Below are 24,887 nucleotides of genomic sequence, written 5' to 3'. Positions count from 1 at the left end.
ACAGATGGGTTCAGTGTCTGGGCTTGTACCAGCACAACAGGGCTGTACCAGGCAGCTGACCTGGAAGCTGCTGTCAGCCTCCCATTTCTCAGCTGGTGCAACAGCCAGAGTGATGTGCAGTATAAGGATGGAGTTGTATTGCCACTAAGTGACTTGTACAAGGTGGCTGTGGCAAAATAAGAAGCTGCTGTTAGCTTACCTGTACTAAGGCCTCTTGTTTGTTTTCAAGGCAGTTGTTGCCCTTCTTTCTACAGCAAATCCTCAAATCCAGTACAGGAGACAGAGTTGCTGTTTCTGATGCTATGGAAGCTGCACTGTGGCTGTGTCTAAGCTGGGCTGTACCTGGGTCACTGGGAGCAGTGTGAGGGGACTTGTGGCTGTAGCTCAGCTCACTGACTGGGAGCCCTTCACAAGGAATGAGCCTTTTTCTACTAGGACTGTTCCTGGGAGCCCCAGGGCTCTGCTGCATTTACAGCTTAACCTCACTGTCACATTTAGCTGTGGGGAGCCACCAGTCTGCCACTCCCCGGTGGTCAGTCCCACCAGCAACCCCTCATTGTGAACCAGAGGAGTCACACAGCCACTACAAGCCAATACCAGATCATGTACCACACTGTGCAAATGGATCTGTGCAGCCAGTTCTCATACTGCACCCCCCCAACACCCCTGTGCTGCCCTCCAGAGGGAAACCACCACCCCCTGGCACAGGGCTTGCTCTTTACATTTGAAGATGCACTGGGGGGGGGAAAAAGCACAATTCCACACTGCTTCTGTTCTGCTGATGCTTTAACCCAGCCCTTGAGCCAGCCACTGACAACTGAGAGGGTGCAGGGAACAACCATTCACAGAAGGAAGTGACCCAGGAAAACTGCAGCCAAAGCCTTTTTCCTTTAATGGGTCACTGCTGCTGGTCTGCATCCACCAACCACTCCCAGGGAAGGAAAATCCAAGGAATGGACAATTCCAAACTAACAGCTTTAAAAAAAAAAAACACCCAGTAGGTTTATTGTAGGTCTCCCGAGGGGCAGAGTATGGACAAGTGGAATGCCTACACCAATGGTCTATACAGAATAACCCATTGCTTCAGTTAAAAAGCAGCAGCTGAGCCATTCACCTTCATCCATCATGTTGTTTTCTTCTGCTTTTTCTTCTCATTTTCTTCCTTTTCTTTTTCAATTTCAGCAACATACTTCTCTATTTCCTCAGGGTTCAGGATCTAGAACAGGAACACAGGAGACCCTCAGGATCCTAGCACAGCTCAGGCTTTTTTGTTTCAGCAACTCTAGCTCTCACACAGAACGAGAGTTAGCTGGGATTCATCCAGACCCAGGTACTCTGCACAGACACAACATTCCTTGGCCACCAACAACAGACACAAGCTCTGGCCAGGACAGGATGTGAGGTGAGGGGGTGGAAGTTAACGCAGCTCAACAAGGACAGTGGGAAGGGAGAAGAGCAAAACAAGGGCCTTACCTTCAGTGGCTGCTCCCGCCTCATGACTGCCAGCTCGATGTTCTTTCCTCCAGACTGCACCACCTTAGAGAGTGGATCAGTGTTAATGAATGGACACACTCCCAGTCACCCCCTTCCAGGTCAGAATAGCTACAGAGGGACAGTATTCCCCTCACTGGCTCTACACTCCCTGCTCCAGCAGCAGTGCAGCTCTACAAAAGTAAGGGTCTTCCTTCTGGGAGCAGGCAGGAGCCCCCTTTGCTACCATCAACCTCCTGGTATTTGCTGTTTCTTCAGAAGTAAAAGGTTCTGCCTGTGGTGCAGCAGCTGTGTGGTGCATTTGGTTGAATGCACAGAACTGAAGCCTGTTTCCCTCCCCAGAAAACTGCCAGTAAATTCCAGGTAAACTACAGAAACTGTTACTCAAATACTCTGAACCTTGAATTTAATCCCACAAGGAACAGCTTCACAGATCCTGCTGTGGGGTTCTCTCCTGTGACATGCACAGAGATTTTCCTGTATTCCCACTGAAGAAGTCAGTGCGGCCGTACAGGGAGAAGTCACTGAAGGGATGTGAAAGGGACGCACCTCAAGAAGTGCCTTGATGACAAGCTTGATGGTGAGATCATCCGTTTCAATGGCTTCATCAGTGTAGTTTTTTTCCAGGAATTCACGCACGGATTTGGCTCCTCTGCCAATGGCATTGGCCTGGAAACGTTGAAGGAGGGGAAAGACAATGGAAGTTCAGGAAAGCCGCACTGACAGAGTAAGCAAGTAATACAGTTGTACAATCACATAGTCTCAAGCCGTTCTGTGATCCCCATCTATTTTTAAGGGGGCTGAACGTGTAAGTTCCCACATGTCACATACAAAGACACTTGTGGTGGGTTTGGGGTTTTCCTGTTGCAAACAGGACAAGATCTCCCTGTAAAGCTGAACTGCAGCTGCCATTCACAGCCAATCGAATCATTAAGGATTTCTCCAGCTGTGAGCCACCCCCATCTGGTCAGTGAGATCTCCTTCCTACACCAGTCCCTCTTTAAAGGGGACATTAACTCACAAATACTCCATCCCATCTCCACCAGAAGCACAACCAACTCACCTTCCAAGCATGGTATGTGCCAGAGGGATCGGTCTGGTACAGCCGCGGGGTCCCATCAAAGTCAAAGCCCACAATAAGAGCAGAGATGCCAAAGGGCCTGCGCCCATTGCTCTGTGTGTATCTCTGAGCAAAGAGAAGAGATGTATTTCAGAAGCAGTTCTAAAAACATTGTGAGAGTAGAAGCAAACACGAGATGAACCAGAAAAAACACTAGAAATATTTTTAGCAGGCGCTTACCAATCTACCTGCTAAAGTTAAAATCCCAGAGTGGTTTGGGTTGAAGAGACCTCAATGTTCATCCAGTTCCAACCCCTGCCATGAGCAGGGACCCCTTCCACTAGAGCAGGTTGCTCCAAGCCCCCATGTCCAACCTGGGCTTGAGCACTGCCAGGGATGGGGCGGCCACAGCTTCTCTGGGCACCCTGTGCCAGCGCCTCAGCACCCTCACATGGAAGAGCTTCTGCCTAAGAGCTCATCTCAGTCTCCCCTCTGGCAGGTTAGAGCCATTCCCCTTGGCCTGTCCTTACAGGCCCTTGTAAAATCGCTCTCTAGATTTCTTGAGAAGCTCCCCTGGCTGCTGGGTGGTGCTGAGGGGCAGACAGAGCAGTTTAATACGCACTCAATGCACAATTTATCACAGAGCACAGTTGGGCAGATTTTGATGCTCTAATTAATTTTAAATTAACATTAACCATAAACCATACTCAGTACTGCACTGATTTGCTCCCCTCTTATCCCTCCCTGCAATGGCTTAGTAGGAAGAAAAAATGAACAGGAGCCATGAAGATATTCTGACAATAACACAGCTCCGTTGTTACGAGGGCAAGACAGAACTGTGGATCAGCACAGTGCTCCTGATAATATCACAGAAGTCATTGTGCAGAACTCACAAGTGCTAATTAACTTCTTCATCTTGGAAGAGAACCTAGTCAGCCATCCCTCCTTCTGTGCTATTACTACATCCCTACTTCCAATAAACATGTTTTGTTGTGCTGATTTTGACCAGCTGAGTAGAACAAGGCTGGGACATACTTAAGTTTGGAGTTCTGTTCATCAGGATGATTGAAGAATCCCTGTGGGGTCCAACGTACCTGTTTCAGACTGGCAATGTAGCGTGTGATGTACTCCACGGTGACGGGATCCTCCACTGTCAGCCTGTGGCTCTGACACTCCACCCGAGCTCTATTTATAACTATTCTGGCATCAGCTGTCAGCCCTGAAACGACAGAGTAGTCTCAGACTCATCCTGCACAAACACAACAACTCGTGTTGCCTCAAAAGGCTCTCGAGGTCAGTGTGACAGCAATGGAAAAAGCAAATGAGATCACACTTCCTCAGGTTTGCTGCATTTTTAAGGCAACAGACAGAACCCAACATACCAAAACAAGCAGAGGGGGTAGTTCACAGCTTTCGTGTTTGTGAGTTTTAGGGAACACACACAATTCTGAGCCAGGTGATGGCAATGCTACTGACAGAGAGACAGCACTTGGCAAAGCAAGCTCAGTTCTCACACACACTGGCTTTGTTGCTTATGCAGCACCCCAACTACAAAGCAGCTTTACGTGCACAGTAAAGCTGGCCTAGTTGAACTTTAACATGTATTTCCCCTCATTAGATCACTGGCTGTCTATATATTCATCCATACAGCAGACTACTCTTGTTTTACAAAGAATAAGCAACTGTGGAACCATATTCCCTCCCACAGTTCTCGGCCACTTATGCTAAGTGTTCTAAACCCCCTGAGGGGAGCATGTACCTGCAAAAGCCATGCAGACATTGTCATCGAGAGCACAGATCTTCCGTACAGTCCTTTCATCCTGCAGTTTTGCCACAGACTTCTTTTCCACACCAAGAACAACAATATCCTTCCCTCTTACTCCAACCTTCAATGCATTAAAAGAAGAAAAAGTTAAGCTTTTAAGGCCCCAAAACTCGGTAAGCTTCAGAGTGCACTGAAATTAGTAGGAAAATCCAGAACACACAAAACCCCCATGCTGCAAATGTTATTTCAGCTTGAAACCAGTATTTTATTTCCTATTGCCACAACCTGGGGAAAGGGCTGATGTTACAAAACCTGCAGTGGATTCCAGGGTGCAGTTTTACAATCAATTACTACCATTTAAATGAGCGTGGCTCTCAGAGATACAATCCCACTCCTGTCACCAACCCTGCCTTCCCAAGGCCGGGAGTGTTTGTGCAGCCACAGAAGTAGGATCAACAAAACTACCGCTACAACTGTTCCACTGGTACTGTTCAAGGCATACCCCACAACACTGAAAGTCAGAGCAAGTAAAACCTGATAAGCAGCCTGCCAGGAGTTTGCTGCCTTCATGTCAGCATGAGAATGCTCCATCCCTGGCAGTGTTCAAGGCCAGGTTGGACAGAGCCTTGGGTGGCAGAGTTTAGTGTGAGGTATGCCTGCCAATAGCAGGGGGTTGGAACTGGATGATCTGAAGGTCCTTTCCAACCCTACCTATTCTATGATTCTGTGTCCTAATCCATACTTTGAATATACCTTTTCCAGCATCAGGGACAAAAGAAACCCTTGGTCTTTCTCACTCATTCCCACTGGTTCTCTAAGGGGTGATGGGAATCATTTTTCCTTATGGGATGGCTGTCAGTGTGTTACAGACATTTCCAACCAACTACTTAACAAGAGAGACAGAGATTGATTATATTTGATGTCTGCTCCACTTTTACAGTGGTTTTAATTTCTGTGAGATAAAGAAGGCCACCTCTTTGGCACTAAATGTCATTATATTTATTCCACCCCAAAGACAGTAAATTTTCTTCTGGGTATTTTGTTATTTAGAAATTAATACTTCCTTTTTCTCCCCAGATGACAAAAAAACCCACGAACTCTCATTGAGCAAACCCTTGGGACACGCGAAAGCTGGGAGCCATGAAGTTACTTCTATGTGCTTTGACTGACACGTTTCCCAGTCCACTGGTGACCCGCATGTGCGCAAGCACACAGCACTGCCACTGCCACCACAGAGAGCAACAGAGCAGGACCAGCGCCGTCCTGGGCTCCGCAGCAGCTTCCTCCCCTCGGGGGCCGCTCGGCCACCGCGGCCTTGCCGGGCTGCCAGCGCAGGGCTGTCAGGACGCGGCGCTTGCCCCGGGCCTCACGTTTCGTGCTCAGTGCACAAAACTTCCGACTTTTCCCCCGAAACCCGCAGCCACGGCCGGAGCCGGAGCCTGACAGAAGCACGGCACCCACTGAGGGAAACGGTGCTGTTTAAGGCGGCTCCCACCCCAGAATTCAACCCGAACGCCTCAGGGCATCTCCCGTGGGGCCTCCCCCCCCGCAGCCCGCTCGGTGACGGGCGAGGCGCAGGCCCCACTGCGGGCCTTCCCTCAGCGAGCGGCCCGGCGCACTCGCGGCTGCCGCCGCTCTCACTCACCGCCGTGGAGCCCTTCTTCACCGCCTCCTGCGCGTACTCCACCTGGAAGAGGTGCCCGTCCGGGGAGAAGACGGTGATGGCCCGGTCGTAGCTCATGGCTGCCGCCCGTGCGTCCCGCGGGGCCGGAACCTGCCGCTCCCTCAAAACCGCACACTCATCCCCTGCCCCGCCCGGCGCGGCGAGAGGCGGGGCCTCGCCTGCGCTCCTGGCGTACGGAGCGCAGCGCTACGCATCCAGCGTAGGCGGCTGCCTCGGCTCGCTCCATCGCCGCGCTGGCGCACTTGGCGTACAGGGCGGCCGTCCTACGCAGTTGGCGCAGGCGGCGGCTGCCGGCGGAGGCAGGGAGCAGCCGCTCGCCTGCGACAGGAAGCCCGGCAGCAGGGACGCACCATGTGCGGCCGGCGGGGAGGCGGCGGCGCGGCGGCGGCGGCCGCGTCCCTCCCGTTCCCCAAATCCCCGCCGGGGCTCCCCCGCCCCGAGCCGGCGGCGCGGGCCGCGAGGCGAGGGCGGTGCGGGCCGGTGGCGGTGCGGTGCCGGTGGCTCTTTGCGGGGCGCAGATCGTACCATCTGCGGCGGCCCCCCCCCTCGCCGTGCACTGCGGAGAATCCCGGCACGGCAATAGCAGCCAGATAATAACAATATTATTAGAGGCTGGAACAGATATATTATAGCCACATAAAAAAACCCCACCATGTCGGTTGCCTTTGCTTCTGCTCGCCCAAGAGGCAAAGGGGAGGTCACCCAGCAAACTATCCAGAAGGTAAAAAGAGCATGCTTTTATACAGCGGATTTTAGACGTTTATTCCGCCCGTGCCCCCGGAGCCGAGGAAGGAGGCGGATTGCTGGGGCGATCAGGAGAAGCAGGGAATTTGCGAGGGCTGCAGAGATGGACAGCTGGAGAGAGAGGTGGGGGAAGGAGGAGGAGGAGGAGGTGGAACAAAGCAAAGGTGTTCAGATCGCTGCAAAGAGAGAGCCGGAGGAGGACTTGGGAATAAAATCGGGATGGCACGTTATCTCTGCTGCTCGGAAGGGGGAAAAAGCTGCCAATAATACATTGGGAGATGGCAGTGCAGTTAATATGATTAATTCAGGACGGTGTGTCAGCTTCTGCACCCCCAAATCCAACCTAAAAAAATGGAATTAAAATAAAATAGTGAATTTGCAAAGGTTTTCTTTTGTATTTGGGTGCGGAATGTTAATCTCTCTGAAGATAGAGGGAGCACCGCTCGCTGACATCCCTCACATACCGGTGTTTGCGAGGTGTTTATGGACATTTCGTGACAGACAAAGGTTTAGGAAAGGTTTTCTCTGGAGAGGAGCTCTCCGCACGGGTGTCAGGTGGAGGCCGGAGCCGAAGGCTCTCAGCTGGGAAGTTATTGTCTCCTGTTCGGCAGGGCTGCAGCAGGGACTGCACGCACATGCCCTGCGCTCCTTCCTCCCGCAGCCGGTCACGGTCGGTGCCGAAGAGGCTGGAAATGTCAGTGAAGAACGTGCGTGTTTTCGCCGCGACCGCTGCTCGTCACCCGTTCTTGTGCCCTGCACGGACGGGGTGCGGGTGCGAGGAGCGGTCGGAGCGAGGCGTGTGTGTGCCAGGAGTGGTCCAGCGTGAGCAGGGACCAGGGGGGAAGCGCCATTGCTACCCCAGCAGTGACCGGGCTTTGGTGTCGAGTTAGGACTTCTAGGGAAACCTCCGAACCCTCAGTAGAAGCCTGTGACAGAGCAGAGATGAAGGCAGGGAAACTGCCGCAAGAGAGGCTGAAGAGGGGACTTGAGTCTCTGGAGGCTGTTTGGAAACTGATCCCGTTTGTGCCGCTCTTACAGCACGTGTGGGATTGTGAAGTGATTGATTTTGAATACTAAAATGTTTCAGTCTCGGTGGATACATTTCTCTGTAACCTCCACGCTGGGTTCATAATTCAGACAGTTTGTGCTTAAACTCACGCCTGTGGCCGCAGACAAAGGGCAGCCAAAGTAATTCAGCTGGATTTTCAAACTCTTTCCTTTTGCATATTCATCAACTTTATGGCAGTTCCAAAATGTTATTTCTTTACAAATGATGTGTAAACCGGTTTCATGTCTTGGGTACAGCTGCTGGTATGTTACTTCAGGACTGCTGGTATGTTACTTCAGGACTGCTGGTATGTTACTTCAGGACTGCTGGTATGTTACTTCAGGACTGTTGGTCGATGTTGGGCTGTTGGCAGTGTTTTCTGGCAAGTGATGGTGCTGAGAAAGAGACTTAAAGGCACAGAAGTGGGATGGGCTTTATAGTCATGTATAGAAATGGGGCAATGAGAGAAGAATGTAGAAATGGAACAGATGCTGTGCTAGAAGCTTTAAAAGTATATTAAAGTGAGCTTTGTAGAATACACACCAATTTAATTGAAAGATTCTTATTTGCATTTATGGTATATAAGGATCTTACTTTTATTTATTAGCTCAATTTCAAGAGCCTTTCAAAGCTGTTACTATTCCAGTACCAACAGCTCCTAAAATCAATTTCACATGGAGGAAGTCAGAGCCTTTGGCAATAGAACAGTGACAGTGATGCTTTAAAATAGTTCCTCAAACAGCATCTGCAGGACAGTAAACTTCAGCTTCTTCTGTGCAAGGGAAATCAGAACTTGGCTACTGAGTTTACTAAGTTTACTGACTTAGGAAGTCAGGGAAGAGCTATTCCTGATTCCTTTCTTGGTAAAGAGAAGGTTCTTCAGCTAATTGTAGAAGCATAGTCCTTTTCTGATGAAGATATCTCTAATATTGCTTGGACTCTTGCTGTTGAATACGTATCTTAACTGAATGTGAGAACGCTGTCGGTGATGTCTGTTGGGGAAACTGAAAAGGACACGTTTGTATTCTTTGCTGATTCAATATGCAGAGTTTCCACCGAGATGGGTGAACATTCTGCACGACGGTGAGTGCAGAGCACAAAACAACGAGCTGCACTGGGAACCAGGCAGGAGGATTTTCCCTTCAAATTCCAGGCTCACCTTGGGTCACCACGTGAGCATGGGCACACGTGCAGGAGCAACACGGGCCCTTGACTGACAGGGTTCCGATGTTCCCTGTCCGTGCGTGGGGCGCAGCCTGTGGACCACAGCAGTGCCTCTGCTCTGCGCCCCTCGCTGGGGAGCTCCAGGGCATCGCTGCAGTCAGTGATGGACAGAGGGGTCCAGCCAGGTTCAGACCAACTTGCAAAGTACAAGCAAGCACCAGGAGCAGCTGTGCTCTCTAAGGCAGCGGTTGAGAGTGCACGGGAAAGACTCTTTGCTCATTTTCCTATAATCTAACTCTTTGCATGTGAATGGGTCAAGAACTGGTTCTATCAGAACATGTACCTACACGGATTAACTCACATTATCAAAACCATCTTATTCTTTCCTCGAGAGCTCTTCTGTCCTGATGACACTGTGGGTCAAAAGCCCAGTCTTGCAAGCACTTAATAGCAGTGGTACCTACAATCTGTATTACGTAGTTTTTGCCAGAGCAAGTCTAAGTTTGTGAATACTGTTATTTTTCCATTCACTCACCCTCAGAAGGCTCCCGCATCCACAGGAAAGCTGTGGGAAAGAGGCAAACTGTTGCAGTTGAAATTTGAAAGCAAATAAAAGGGTATTTTAAGCTTATAATTGCATTATAAGTTCATTAAATAAAGGTCAGTGGTCATTCTGTCCAGCGGCTCTGACCCTCTTGGAACAAGTCAGTCACTAGAATTTATTGCATGAAGCTAAGCTAGCAGCCACCGATAAACATAAATTAACTGATAGATAACTACTTTGTGTTTTCACTGTAAGTCCTCCCTGCATTAGGACTGAACTGAACCCCACAGGACATGTTGGGATGTAGCTGTCTTAAATGTGGTTTCAGTGGATCCAGTAATGTGTATTTTACACTTCCTCAGGCTCGGTAGTCTGCACATGGTAGTCCCATGCAGGAAAAGTAACGGGTTCAAACTGCTTGAAAGTATGTTTCTCACTTGAAAGTAGACATGTCAGCAAAATCTGCAGTTTTGGAAAGGGCGAGTGATGGTTTCGAATGAGGCAGAGGTGTTTCATAGCGAAAGCGTTTTCCTTCTTCAGCATCAAAATCCATCTGCCAGGGAAGGAGCAAAAAAGGTAAGCCCCTTAATTCTTCTGTGTTGGGTATTTTAACTGATTCCTTTAAGGAGAACTGTTCATAAATGAATGATTTGAAAAGCACAACCTTGTGGCTCAATAAAATCATGTGCAGGAACCTTGTAACATCCCAAGGCAACAGAACTGACAAACCACCACCCACTGCCACGAAACGTGACTGCGGGGCAGCACAAACCCACGGGACTTCAGTATGGTTCTCGTAGTAACGTGTTTTGACCATATTTCTTTTATGCAGATGCTAGATGAAAATCACCACCTAATACAATGTATTATGGATTATCAGAGCAAGGGGAAAACTGCAGAGTGTACTCAGTGAGTATTACGAGTTTTGGAGCACGTTAGAACTTTTGGGTGTATTTTTTGTCAGGAACCGTCCTATGAACAGTTCTGATCACTGAGAATACTTGGGCTCTTTGGTTAGATTCACTTGTATTTATGCATGGATATTGTTCTTGGAAGGGAGGGCTTTTTCTGAAGGATTTGATTATTTAGTATTTGCAGTATTTTTAACTGATCATTTATTATAATAATTGTAAACAATGATGGTTATTGGACCACTTGCTCTATGCAGATTCGTTAAATAAATTTATATATGCAATATAATATTAATTCATTAAATAAAGTAGAATCATGTATAAAGTTAATAACACATTTTCATCAGAAAGTAATTCAGTGTTAAAGATCAGCCATGTGGTGACCTGTGGTTAGAACAATGTGCATGTAGAAGTACCAGTTTGTATCACTCCTTACTATTCCTAATCTTTAGTATCTTAATTTAATAGATATAGCCTTTAGGTGCTAAATCTCAGCCAGAAGAGCAGCCAATCTGCCCATGAAAGGTCAAGTCATGGGGCTGTACTTTCAAGCTACCTGTCTAAGAAGGACCCCTTCGCTAAAGAAGTCGTGTCACTGTTCTAGTTTCATCTTTCCATTCTTCCCCACTTCCCAGCCATTTTCCTCTATAATCAGAAGAAAACTCATGCTAGAAAAGCATTTTGTTCTTGGAACCCTCCTCCCTGTTTCCAAAGGTTTGACTCCTCACTTTGCTCAGTGGCACAGCTCTTAGTTTGCTTTCAGGTGCCCTTCTGCTCTTTACTATGAGCTTTTCCAGTTCATCGAGAACTGTGAAGAAGCATCAGTGGTTGGGGTGGTGCTTACTTGAGTAAACACTCCAGTTGGAGCACTCTTGAAAAACCCTTGTTCTTCCCAGCTTGCTGGCAGAGCACAGAGGTTTTGGGGTTTGGAGTTCTGGAATTTCATTGCTCCTAAGAGCCTTGTTAAACAGAGGAAGTGGCCAATTGTTACAGCAGCTGCCCCAGTGTCAGCACTCAGAGACTGAGGTCCCAGCTTCACAATTCAGTGCTTTCAATGGAGAGAGTGTTTTACCTCTCCCCTCCTCCAGGTTTACCCATTTGTAGAAGAGGTGATGAAGACACTGATGCTTGATGAAAAGCAGGACAGCACAGATATAGCTCATTACTGTAGCTATTTATTATGACTGATGAAAAGTGGGATAATATAATTTAACTGATCAGTTGTAAACGGCACCAAAAAAAAAGAAGTTTGGAATTTTCTGTAATGTTAACCCTTTCCAAATGAGCTTTACTCCTTATTCTGTAGATACCAACAAATCTTGCACAGAAACCTGGTTTACTTGGCAACAATAGCAGATTCTAACCAGAATATGCAGTCCTTGCTTCCTGCAGTAAGTACCAGTGCTACCATCAGATACGGTTACTATGCCAGAGGGAAATGTTCTTTGATTCTGTTACTGCTCCACGTCAATAAGCCTTTTATTTAGTGTTTTTCCACATACAAGTTTTGAAGTGTTCAAGTAGACTCCAAAACAAATCAAAAGTTACTTTCACTGTGTTTAAAGCACACTCTTTGGGACATTTGTGTTAATCTCTGTCTCCATAACTGAAATTCTATATACTATAAATGGTGCAGTGGTGCAGGTCTGAACAGCCTCCATGTGTTCCAGGTTCATTATTCTTTACCTATTCTTATTGTATTCTTTACACAGGAAAAAAAAAAAGCCACTATTTTATGTGAAAAATCTAATTCAGCATTCGGGCATCAGTTTGTCTTTAAACATTGTGTTACTCTGGCTAAATGGATTGATTCTGGAGGTATAACTCAAAATACAGCATAGCTTTATGCTTGACGAAGGTCAACTTGTCGGCACGCTTCTGTATCATAGTTGCTAATGCATCTCCGCTCTGCAGTTATGTTCTGACCAGCACAAAATGAAATTCGTGTCCCTTCCAATCCAAACCATTCTATGATTCTATGATAAGTACAGGAGAATGGGCACAGAAGCCAGACTCTGTTATAAGCACAGTTTTAAGATTTTCCCTGGGCTGCCTGCTGGCTTCTCTGTGTCATGGTGAATGTCATTCACACATAGTAGCCAGATGAAGAAAGGTTTACGCAAGGAAGCCCAGAAAGCGAAAGAAGCACGTATTTAATGAAGGCAGTTTTCAGTCATAGGCTAATTTGGGGGCTATTATTTTTTCTAATTAAAAACCTAACCAAACATTTGCTTCTCCTCCCTGTTATTTGCAGCCACCAACGCAAAACATAAACTTGGGCCCAGGAGGAATGACTCAGAGCGCATCCAACCAATCTCTCCATTCACAGAGCAATCTCAGTGATGCAATCGGGACGGGCCTTCCTCCTTCCTCCCTCATGCAGAGTCAGATTAGCAATGGTGAGCTTTGGTCCCCTTTGTGCTGCTTTGCTGTTGCTTGGCAACAAAATCATTAATGCAGAATATACTTACAGAGCTGTAAAAGATCTCTCCTAACTCACCTTTCAGGCATACGGGGGTTTCAGGCACATGCTGAAATCATCACAAAATGGCTACAGTCAGTAATGATGCTGGCTTCTGCAAGGACTCCAGTCTGCTTTGTGTTTCTATAGGGGAAATTAAAACCATCTTTTTAATGAAATGCCTAATGAAAATCACCAAGTAAAGATGCCTCCAAGTTTTTAGTCAGAAAAATGATATCTTGTGGTATTTTTCTCTTGAAAGTAGAGGGGCTGGCCAGGGTGAAATGGAATTGCTTGCACGACTAACCACACAGCCTTTAGATTGCAAAGACCTTCCAGGATACGTGCCCTCCTAACAATAACTTGGTGTTGCATCAGTCTTTGTCCTCTACAGAAGCTTGCAGAGCTTGTACTACATAGCCAAAGAGTTTGCACAGCCATTTCAGATGAATAAGATAATATACTTTGGTCTATTTGTGTTTGTTTGTGGAACTGAAACTAATCAAAGACAAACCAATTGCTTTCACTCTGTGCATTTTATAGTATGAATATATTTGTTTTGCAGTTCCTAGTTTTTTAGGCAGTTCTTGTTTCTGTGGGTCGTTCCCAGAGTGACAGAGATTAAAAACAGTTTCTATGAATAGAAATATCTGATTGTAAAATCACTTTGGAAGGGGGACTCAAGAGCAGATGCAAGCCATGAAATGACTTCCGAGTTCTTAAAAATCCATTTGTGGTCAAGCTGACAGTACCTGTTAAAGTAATGGATGAGATGCCTACTTTAAACAGTTACAGCTTGTAAAGTGAACTTACTGAATTTATCTAGGCCTTCTCTTTTTGAGAGATTTATTACCTAGTATAAGTACTGTAATAAGTCAGTCAAACATTGGTTTATGTTACTAAGAATCTACATTATCAGTGTTATTGCTGCTGGTTTTTCTAATGTCCTCCCCAGTTCTTTATAGTCATTTAGTGCTGATTGAAAGAACCAGCCTCAGAACAGAAGCAGCCAGGGCAGTTAACCTCATGTTGCAGGTTTACTTCACGTTGCCCCAGCCTGATACTAAAACCCAGGCTGAGTTGTGGGGGGTCTCAGGGTAATTCATTCTCTGCCTGGTCATGGAGACTCCATCACTTGGGTAGTGGTAGCTATTCTATCATAGACATACCAGCCCTGGGAAGCAGACTGGGGACACAGCTACACTTCAGAATGGAGGTGTAACTGAGGATGTAGGAGCTTGCCTCTTCAGAGTAGCCTGGGTAACAGCAGCAGTGCTGGCATGTGCTCTGCTGTGAGAACAGGGCCCTCACACCCTTGGGCTTGGGGACACTCCCCTGGGTTGCCAGTCTCTAATGCTACTGTCTCTGTGCCAGCTAGAATTGAGTCGGCGCAGTGATGATGCATGACACAGCATTCTTGAGGTTGACTTTGACACTGGGCGATTCTTTCACACTGGTCAACAATTGTTGGACAGCATTTGGGGGAAAATAGGAATAAATATGCAGAAATAATTCCAATATAGGGGCTCTAGCACTTGTGACGATTTCTCATCTAATGGCAGTAGAGATGAAAGTCTGTCATGAACACGTACAGCGCTGTAAGAGGGGGAAGAAAAGGGAAGAAGCCACAGAAGCTGCTACCTTTTATTCTTTATTGCCCTCAGTCAGGACTGTACAGGAATCACCTCTGCAGAAGACTCACTATGTTACACATGGTAACTGCATAGGGGCAGCTAGGTCAGTTGTAATGATAATTCTGTCAATGGGGACAAGCTAAAAAACAACCCACCAGGATTTCAAGTAAACCCCAAGTCAGTGATTCTTCCTGCCACAGCCCTGCAGGCAAAGCCATTCGATTCAATGAACCAGCAGTGAAATGCAGCTGCCTCCAGACAGAATTGGGCTCAACTGAGAACTTTAACTGTTCAGAAATCAGGAATGAAACTTTCCAAAATAAACCCCAACTGCCTTAGATCCATGAAAGTATGAAAGAGGTTCAGTGCTTTGTATTTATCCTACTGTTTCGGTGTTTTTACTTACACACTTTTGGTCATGCTTTCCTATTTTCCCTTACAATCACAAACCTTTTGGGTTTTATTGCTCTAAAGGCCAAGATTCTCTAAGTTTTCCCATGCACATAGGTCAAGGTTTACCAACACTTGCTTCACTCCATCTCTCACACAAAGCAACTCTAGCTTCGATCAAACACCACGTGGCTCTGTGTTGCACAAGCAGAAGCTCTACAAGACATACAAAACCTGGAGCAAAACAGAAGCTAGAGCTTGACCTGGCTCCATTGGTTTCAGTAGAGCTGTCTGTCTTATGTAGAAAATGCTGCTTGTATCTCTCCGCAAGAGGAAAATATAATAATCTAGAGCAAATTTGCCCATTTTGATGTCTATACAAACCATTCAGAGTAATTAATGAGGTCTGTACTAAGAGAATTAAACACATTTTTCAGAGGCTGTAGATACACTAGATAACTGTGAATTAAGAGATCAGAATCTAACACTACAACATGATTCTGTTTCTTCTTGGGATTCTGCATGTCTTTGATTCTACCTGCGTTAACTTAGACTGACAATACAGCTGAATTTAGATAGACAACAATACACACTATCACATTTTAGAGAGTAACAATGCACGATGAAAACAACTTCCCAAATCTCATTCATAAAAGCATTTACAGCAACAAACAACAACAACAAAAAAAAAGAACCAGATTTCCCCCCATTTTAGTTACCCAACAGCAGGATTTTCAAAAATAAGCATACTTCCAAGTAAAGAGGATGATAAACTCAGGACATAACTGGAGCAGTCTGATGGTTCCATACAATGAATAACTGGAGCAGTCTTATGGTTCCATACAATGAATAACTGGAGCAGTCTGATGGTTCCATACAATGAATAACTGGAGCAGTCTGATGGTTCCATACAATGATGCTGGAAAGGGAATACTGTAACAACAGGGATTATTCTGGTGACTTGGGAAATTAATCTTCTGAAAGTCTGTGGTACTTCCAGTCAAACTTCAGGGCAGGGAGAGACAGGTTTGTGCTCTGAGAGGGACACTCATCACTTCCTACTCCCCAGCTAAGAGGGTTGGCTGCTGATGGAGCAACTGGACAGAAGCAGCAACGTGCCAAGTGTTTCTCAGTCACTCCTGTGCCTTCCCATTGTCACTATTTGTGTGAAGGAGAAGAGGAGTCAACAGCAGGACAGGAGGAAGGAAAGGATAAATTTCAGGGGGCTGGGATGTATCCAGAGTCCAGGTGTTCTCTCAAGTATCTGCAATTACTGGTTTAGGGCATTGCTGCTGGTTTTGTTCTTCCTGTCTGCAGTTCTGTACTGGATTTGGCTGCCAGAAGGAGGATCGCTCTAACTGTGCAGTTTTATTATCTGTAGATAACAGGGAATTTTAATAACAAGGAGTTTTTTCTTTGGTTTTGCCTTATTAGAAGATATTTCAGAAAGGGCATGAGGGCTTTAATGCTCACTGTACATTGCCAATAATAGCACAGATTATTCTTGTTGCTCTCTCTAATTTTTCTAGGTCCTAATCACGTGTCTATGCAGCAGTCAGGCCAGAACACCATGCCCACGACCTCTCTGAGTATGACTGTCAGCAGTCATGGAACTGGGCCTGGTTATAGCCATACAGTGCCTGCATCTCAGAATGTGCCAATGCAAGGCCAGGGGTCAATAGGCAATTATGTCTCTCGAACAAACATCAACATGCAGTCTAATCCAGGTAAACTCCCTCTTCCTCCTTCTGGGCCAACTTGACTTTTCAGTGACCTCAGAGGTTCACCACACTGGAATTTGTTCTGTAAATGTTTTGCGTACACGGTGACAAACATCCAAGAGGAAAAGATAGCTTTAACATCTCTGAATTGCTGGGTGTCAGGCACTAGCACACGTCAGAACTTTAACTCACACTGACTTGCTATGCTTAGCAGGGAACTGGGGGAAAGAGGGTGCCCTGGAAGTGCAGCAGCACTATCCCATAGCCCCTGGCAGCGAATCCCGCAACTGTGGATCTGAGAAGCCCCTTTATCATAGCTCAAAAGCCTGACAAAGAGTATTACACATTTACTGTTTGTACATTACGACCCCTTTTTTGTTACTTTCTCACTGCTTTCAGGGCATAGAGAGACCAGCAGACAACTCAGAATGAACCTCTTAATTTGTAAGAAGTGTTTGCTGCTGAGTACTGAGTGGCATGTCCAATGCTTAAGAATTCTTTCTGACAATAAGAAATGTAGAGATCAAATAAGTCCTAGAATGTCAGTTTACTTAAACTGTATAATCATCAGGTATATAGTAAGATGGAAGTAGAAGAAAGAATTGATCAGAAAAGAAATGCAGCACTGAATTAGTTAGGAGGTAGCATCAGTTCTTATTTCTTTCTTTAATCCTACGGTAATAACGAGTATATTCTTTTAAATAAACTAATAATAACCAAGCTAGATGTATTTTTAAATACCTAACTGGAGCAAATGGCAAGAACTGACCGTGTAATGACATCCTTTCTGGATTACAGTGCAGAAGAGTTAAATACATGCAGTAGGAAAACATCTGCCCCTGTGGAAAATTCACATCTTTATCAGGATGCATGTTAGCTGAAGGTTTTTAACTTGCTTCTGAAGAGACTAGGGAGACAACTGTCACATCCCTTTAGAAACAGTATTTTCCATGTGCGTTGTAGTGTCCATGATGCACCAGCAAGCAGCAACGTCACATTACAACTCAGCACAAGGAGGGAGCCAGCATTACCAGGGGCAATCCTCCATTGCCATGATGAGTCAGAGCAACCAAGGCAACAGCATGATGGGTCAGCGGCCGATGGGCCCCTACCGAGCTTCCCAGCAAGGTAAACTCTATTACTGGGTTATTGATAGAGTTATTGTTACACTGATGATATTCAGTGCATCCTGTGGGGTAGGCAAGGCACCAGAATTTCCAAGTCACATTTCTGAACAGGGAATCCCATCCAGGAACACAGGAAATCTCAGATGGTGGAAGTATGATGCCAATCAGATGAACTTGAATCTATTTTCAAGATGTATCTATTTAATTATTTCAGGTCTTTAGAAAACATAATTCTGTCTAAAAGGGATCATATATCTCTAAAGAAAAGATGAACAATTTGATGTACAGCTCCCTCCAGCCACTGGGAATCATGTCAGTTCTTTCAAATGGTATTGGATCAGCCATAACGTGGCACATTAACAAGGACACATTTCTGCAAAGAAGACATAGTTTGCCAGCAATTAGTACGAAAAATTAGGCCAAGGAAAGGAAAACCCCAGAGGATAACTGCCATGCTCTAAGACCTCTCTGGAAAAAGTTCTAAGAGGTAATAAAGCTAGACTGATTCTAACATAAAGTGAATTTTGCTAAGAAACATATTAATACATTAATTCAAATCTATTTAATCCTGACTGTTTTCTTGAGCATGGAATACATTCCTGCGCTTTCTAATAACAACAATTAGTAGATGAAATGTAGCCATTCCTATTGCCACAGAAGTGAGTGGGTTTAGGATGTGGTACGGACCATTGCGTGACTTCAATTTCAGGCAGCTTTTTTGGCAAATAGAAATTAATTTCCTTTTTCTAATGAGCATAACATCTTTACAACTGCTCTGAACATACACTGCTTGTTCACTTCTCCAGTTGTAAACACTGTTTTCTTCATTAAGAATAGAAAAGAAGAGATAAAATAGATAAGAACATCCCTTAGGAGTCCCCAGGCTCACTCAGTTTGCTGTCTTTGCCTTGCAGGTTCCTCGCAGCAGTACATGGGTCAGGAAGAATATTACAGTGAACAGTACAGCCACGGACAAGGCTCATCAGAACCTATGAATCAGCAATACTACCCAGATGGTAACTCCTCTGAGCTGTAGTACCATGACTGCCACATCCTAGGATGTGGCAAGCCCGTTATGATTCATTCCCAAGTGAAATGCTAGAAAATTCTAATCCCAGGGCATGGCAGCCTGGTGCATAAACACACACATCAGTGCACCCTGCTATCCAAGCTGCTTCAGAAGCAGCATGAAGCCAAGTTTGGATTAGTAAATGCAAGAGATTGATCCACAGATGTGACTTTCCTTCCCACACATTTGACCTCCTACCTATGGAGTCTCTATTTCTTCTCAGCCTCATCTTTGTGCAGCTTTATGATATATCATTCAACAATATAACTGTAGTTCTATTATCAGTGTGTCTAACAAATCTTTGCACTTCTTTGTAGGACATGGTGACTATGCCTATCAGCAGTCATCCTATACTGAGCAGAGCTATGACAGGTCATTTGATGACTCTACACAACACTATTATGAAGGAGGTAGGAATATATATTGCCAGTTTTTGTAAAGCAAGCTCCAGTCCCCTAAAATACGAGTAAAACGCTTATGAAAATGTAAAATAGGACCTGCAATTTCTGCATCACTAACTGTTGTTCCTTAAGGAGTGTCCAGGAAATGGAATTTAGGTATACATGGCATTTTTTATACCAAGACTGCATCAGACTGTCCACATGTCGGTACCTGTGTTGTGGGGCAGTCACGCTGTGCAACTGTGTGGGATCACCAACAACTTGTGCGTAGCCTCATATTCATTACAAAAATCATCCTTGTTTGTAGCTGAGCAGGGTGGAATTAGAGCTATGGATACTGACCTTTTCTTGCAGTAAAGGACTTTCAGGATATTGGTATCCTTCTCCTTTACATTAACAAACATTTTATATAACATGGATAAAAATGGTTGCATTAAATGGTTATGCTGACAAAGATAAAATGCAGCTAGAAATGGAGTCAGAACTGGAAAAAACTGGCAGTCATAAATCAAAATTTCTCTGGAGTAAGAAAGCCCAGTGGTTAATTCCAACCAACTGGTTTTAATCTTACTTTATTCACCTTACAAATGGCAAACAGCAATGGGTTAAATGAAACTAGTCTTTGAAAATCAATACTATGAGTTTACAATTTTAACCACTAAAACCTCTCAACAGTAGTACATCATAAATTCAGTGATACCGTTAAGATATCTGAACTCTAAATTAGCTGCAAAATGTCATCTTAATTATGATACAGTGAGCAGGCATTTAGCAAAAGCAGTGCTGTCTGTGTAGTCTCTGTGCATTTGGTTGTTTCAGGATACTGCAAATGGAGTTTTTATCAAAGGTATTTTAAAACATACCAGTAACAATTTGATAAGTGGTCTTTGGGAGTATGGGAATAAACATCAGTATCTAGGAGAAAATACAGTGGGAGGGCTTCTTGAGAAACCAGCTCTTTACCTTGGCTCCCTTATCTTTGGGACTCTGTGGTTTACTTCTGGGGTAAAAAAAGTCCTGTGAGAAATAGGTTGTTTGTCTGTACAGTGATGGATGCAAACAAACAGCTCTCTCCTGTTCAAATGAACTAAAATTCACTGAAGAAATAAACATCCTGCTTGGAAAAATGCAGTCAGCTCTTTCAGAAGAGTATTTGTCTGAGTTCCAGACCAAGGTTACTTCTGCCTTTGTCTTCCTCATGACTCGCATGTACAGCAAAACACCCGCCTCACCTATAACCCAACTCTTTCAATGTTTCCCTCTTTAGGAAATTCCCAGTACAGCCAGCAGCAGGCAGGATACCAACAAGGAGCTGCACAACAGCAAACATACTCCCAGCAGCAATACCCAAACCAACAAAGTTACCCAGGACAGCAGCAAGGATATGGTAAGCAGTCACTGACTGCCCAACTGTTTGCAGTATTTCATCCTGACACATCCTAAACTAACATATGCTGAAAACTATTTCCTTAATTAACCTTGGGCATTGCATGTGAAGGGCTTCTGCACAGTAACATATTAGTATAGCACCGCATTCCATGCATCCATCCTTAATCCCTCCCTTTTGAAAGAAAGTTAGAACATACAGGTTTGCCTCATGTTGTCTTCCTGGTAAGTGTGGGCAGGAGGACACTGCCTGGATTCTCAGGCCTCCTGCACATCTCAGTTCTGCAGCTGACAGGATGAAATAACATCAACAGTCTGGAGAGTCACTGCTCCCTCACTTAGCATCATTCTTGCAGCATCAAAGGGGTTTTATTCCTTAGTGAGGGACTAAGGTAAAAGGAGAAGAGAGCCTTGAGCATGCAGTGGACACTGGTGTGGGGCTTTCAAACCCTTCAAGTCACCAGTGGCACTGTCATCAAAAGGATCCGAGTTTGATGTCTTTGAGCTTTCTGATCAGTTAGAGGCATCTTGTATGTATCCTCGGTCTTCATCAGAAAGAAACCATCAGCTTATTTAGTACAAGGTAACCAAATATAAACATCAGGCTATTCAGTACAAAACCAGGGTCCAGAGAGATCAGAATAATCTAAATCTAAATGAGGCAGGGGATTTCTGGTGGCTCTCCCAGATGTGATGGGACTTGACTGTGAACAGGCAATGTTAACCAAACTGGAACTAGATCATTATTATTACTAACACTTTCTAGTGTAAAGCCAGAGAGGAGGTCCAGGCGAAAGGTACTCATAGTTCATGCTCACAGAGCTTACTTTGTTACCATCATGTGTTACATTATGTTAAGCACAAGAACTCTCCCTCCAGCCTTAGTAGCAGTTTTCACTGTCTTCTCAGGTCCTGCACAAGGAGCCTCTTCACAGTATTCCAGCTACCAACAGGGACAGGGGCAGCAATACGGGAGTTACAGAGCTTCCCAGACCGGCCCATCCGCTCAGCAACAGAGGCCTTATGGCTATGAGCAGGTAAATCTTCTAAATCTCTGCTGTGAAAAAGCAGATGTAGCTGTTAGCTCCACTATAAACCTATTTGATAATTTGGTACAGGCATATTGGTGATACTTCAGTAGGTCTTTCAAAATGCATATGATACTTCAGTAGGTCTTTCAAAATTCATAGACCAAAAGAAATTGCCTAACTCGCTATTTGTAAACCTCTGATATATTATTCTCCAATGTTTTTATTTCTCTTTTTTATAGGGACAATATGGAAATTACCAGCAATAAAAGAGCATGTTCCTGTGTCAGATTCATTTCAATAGTATCTCCATCTTTTGAACTGGATGTACAGGCAGTTTTGATTAATTGTAATATGTTGGTTACCCCTTAGCACAAAGCAGCGTCTGTATGTGAACGGTGTTCATTTCATGCTGGATATGAAGCAGTGCACTACTGGTAACACGACAGTGCTTTAATGGTTTGATATTTGGTGCTGTGTATAGTACTGTATGTTGATACAATGCAGAAGTTTTTCATTTACCCCCCTCCCTAGCCCCATTCTTGATGTTTCCAAATAGCTTTAGGATCATTTGATCACAGTTGTGCCCCGTTCTGGAAATCAGCCAGGTTATTCTGCAGTCTGGCTCAATACGGAGCCAATCAGTCATGTCTCAGTACAGGGAGTATCCTGTGGCAGGTTATTGATCTTTTTCTAACTGAGTGCATTGAAGATCACCTGCTGGCCTCTGAAATCCATGGCTCTTTACTTCCTAAGAATAAAGGCATGGATGCATTCCTTACATGAAGACAGTTCTATACTATATGATAAAATCAACTGCAACTCCTGTAACACCTGCCCAAGTCTTACAATTAGGTAATCTGCTAAGTCCACATTTCTGTTGTAAAAGGTACAGAAAGAGGATCCAAGCCTATATTCAAGGAAATGTTAATCACTAGAGGCACCTCTTCTATATCCATGTAAACTAAGGTATTTCTACTGTGGAAAGGAAAACAGAAGGGAGCTCTGAGATCTGCAGCGTCAGCCTCCTAGACATCAGTATTGCTTCATATTGTGCTTAGCTAAGAAAAACATCTGGCAAAACTCCAGTCTTAAATATACCACTCCAAATTCTGTAACTCCCATATCCATTTTCATGCCAAATTTTGCAAGCAGGTGGCTGGCATCCTTCTTTAGTTCTGATTCTTCCATTGCCCTTGCTCAGATTTTCTAGCAAGTATGACCATAAATATTGTCACATTATTTGGTCTGTTGTTCTTACAGTTGACCTTCAGTTTTTATTTTCCTCTGATATATTGACAGAAATAGTTCAAAAGAAAAAAATCCATCTTTGTTGCAAATAAGCAGCTGAATTCAGCTTTAAGCGTGAATCAGTATTATGCATATAGAGAGGGGAACTATTAATGGGGTCAACCAGTGAGCGAATACCTATAGAGGGAGAATTTAGGAATAAAGACTAGTGGTATGTAAAAGCCAGTATGGACAATGTGAGTCACTTCTAGGCAGTTTTATATGTTCTTATGAAGTGTTGATAAAAAGCACTTATAGAGTGCTAATATAAGTGCTGAAGGAAATACCATGGAAAAACTTCTCTGATGCAGAAGGCCAGGATGACCACACTCTGTGAGCAATTTTAATATGAGATTAACTGCAAATTTACAACATAAATACACCCTCTGTAGGCTGTTCTCCTTTTCTTTACCTGAACTGGTGTATTTATAGGATTTCAGTTTGGGGTTTGAAAAACCAAGACCACAAGGAAAAGATCTCCCAATTCACTGCTTTTTATTTTTCTCTGTAAAGTCTTTAACTGGACAACTAAAGAGTTTACTATTAAATGTTGTCCAAGCACTGCCCATGCTACATTTACAGTTTCAATTACTGATTAAATAGTGGGTCCTCATTTCTCTCCTCTTTCCTGCTGGTGTTTTCATACATATAGCAAGGAACAGCAAGGAAGATTGCTTTCTTTACCATGTTAATATTACAGGTAGCCAGAAGAACGCAATATTGCTCTTTGCCAGCTTGGAAATATGCCTTTTATGTGGTTTTTTTGAAAGTGCTGAAATACTGTTGAGAGAATATGAACACCACTTCAAATGAAACAGCAACATTACATCAATCTGAAATGTCTTACATTAAGAACTCCGTGAATGTTGTGTATATAATGTATTTGAAAGAGCACTTTGGAAATAGTTTGTACATTTATTTCCTAATTTATACATGATTTTTGGTGTTAATATTTTTATTGTTAATAACAAAATGTTTATTTAATGTGTTGTCCATTTTTATGTATTAATGTGGAAACAAAGTGATGCCAGCATTTGGACTTCTTCCATTAATTGTATCATTTTCTGGTTTGTAATACAGAATGCTTGAAAACTGTTTAGGTTAAATATTATCTGAGAATGAAGTTGGTGGTACTTTTCTTATGGCACAGTTTCAAATGGAAACAACAGATACAGGGAAATTCTTTTGAGCTGCAACCTTCTCCCCTACTTCTCTGGTATAACTTCATGGATGATTATAGATGACAAAAGCTCGTCCCAAATTCACATTATTTGATATGCAAAGATCAGACGTTCCGTGTGTGCTGAGTGGATGTGAGCAATTCACAGAATGGTTTGGGTTGAAAGGACCTTAAAGCTCCTCCAGCTCCAGCCCCTGCCACGGGCAGGGACCCCTTCCACTGGAGCAGCTTGCTCCAAGCCCCTGTGTCCAACCTGGCCTTGAGCACTGCCAGGGATGGGGCAGCCACAGCTTCTCTGGGCACCCTGTGCCAGCGCCTCAGCACCCTCACAGGGAAGAGCTTCTGCCTAAGAGCTCAGCTCAGTCTCCCCTCGGGCAGGTTCAAGCCGTTCCCCTTGGCCTGTCACTCACAAGTCCCTCTCGCAGCTCACCTCACAGGCAGGGCGGAGCAGGGGCACTGTGCCTCGGTGACCGATGGTGCGGGAGCACTCCTCGCAGGGCCGGGACACCCGCAGCCCCACGGGCAGCGCCTGCAAGAGCGTTATTGCCGCTGCCCTGCCCGCTCCGGGCTCGCCGGGGGAACAGCGACTTCTAGCGCCCTAAGACGGCAGCGGGCAGGGGAGGGGTCCCAACACCGGGCCTCGCCGCGCTGTGGCCCGCGGGAGCACGGCGGGATGGGGCCTTCGCCTCACGGGTGCCGCGGGCTGTGGGGGGGGGAAGCGCCGGAGGAGCGGAGAGCGGCCATGGACGCGCCGACCCGCGCTTTCTCCTCAGCACCGCGGCTGCGCCT

At 45.0% G+C, this 24,887-nt stretch overlaps 2 protein-coding genes and 1 long non-coding RNA gene across 4 annotated transcripts; 1 reads left to right on the top strand and 2 right to left on the bottom strand.

Annotated features, from left to right (window-relative positions):
- Positions 1–976: 976 nt before the first annotated feature.
- On the bottom strand, positions 977–6,141 carry PSMA7 (proteasome 20S subunit alpha 7). The gene is made up of 7 exons (XM_065692007.1): positions 5,962–6,141; positions 4,311–4,437; positions 3,646–3,770; positions 2,555–2,677; positions 2,041–2,160; positions 1,474–1,536; positions 977–1,216 (listed from the first exon to the last, which is right to left on the bottom strand). Exons 1-7 carry the CDS (start codon positions 6,055–6,057, stop codon positions 1,124–1,126), a joined length of 747 nt encoding a protein of 248 aa, XP_065548079.1. The 5' UTR covers positions 6,058–6,141; the 3' UTR covers positions 977–1,123.
- Positions 6,142–6,313: 172 nt separating this feature from the next.
- On the top strand, positions 6,314–23,857 carry SS18L1 (SS18L1 subunit of BAF chromatin remodeling complex). 2 transcript variants are annotated; one of them, XM_065691613.1, is made up of 11 exons: positions 6,314–6,721; positions 10,333–10,409; positions 11,718–11,802; positions 12,666–12,810; positions 16,426–16,623; positions 17,581–17,745; positions 18,659–18,760; positions 19,131–19,223; positions 20,482–20,601; positions 21,510–21,637; positions 21,871–23,857. In XM_065691613.1, the coding sequence occupies exons 1-11, from the start codon at positions 6,653–6,655 to the stop codon at positions 21,895–21,897; spliced, it is 1,209 nt and encodes a 402-aa protein (XP_065547685.1). In that variant the 5' UTR covers positions 6,314–6,652; the 3' UTR covers positions 21,898–23,857. The 2 variants fall into 2 exon arrangements, with proteins under 2 accessions (XP_065547685.1, XP_065547686.1); XM_065691614.1 differs by lacking the exon at positions 16,426–16,623.
- On the bottom strand, positions 8,364–24,853 carry LOC136020482 (uncharacterized). The gene is made up of 3 exons (XR_010615345.1): positions 24,529–24,853; positions 12,912–13,016; positions 8,364–9,521 (listed from the first exon to the last, which is right to left on the bottom strand). It is a non-coding gene; the product is annotated as an uncharacterized LOC136020482 (long non-coding RNA).
- Positions 24,854–24,887: the final 34 nt, after the last annotated feature.

The sequence above is a fragment of the Lathamus discolor genome, chromosome 11, assembly GCF_037157495.1.
Source record: "Lathamus discolor isolate bLatDis1 chromosome 11, bLatDis1.hap1, whole genome shotgun sequence".
NCBI classification, from domain to species: Eukaryota; Metazoa; Chordata; class Aves; order Psittaciformes; family Psittacidae; genus Lathamus; species Lathamus discolor.
This window is presented reverse-complemented; position numbering and strand designations above follow the sequence as displayed.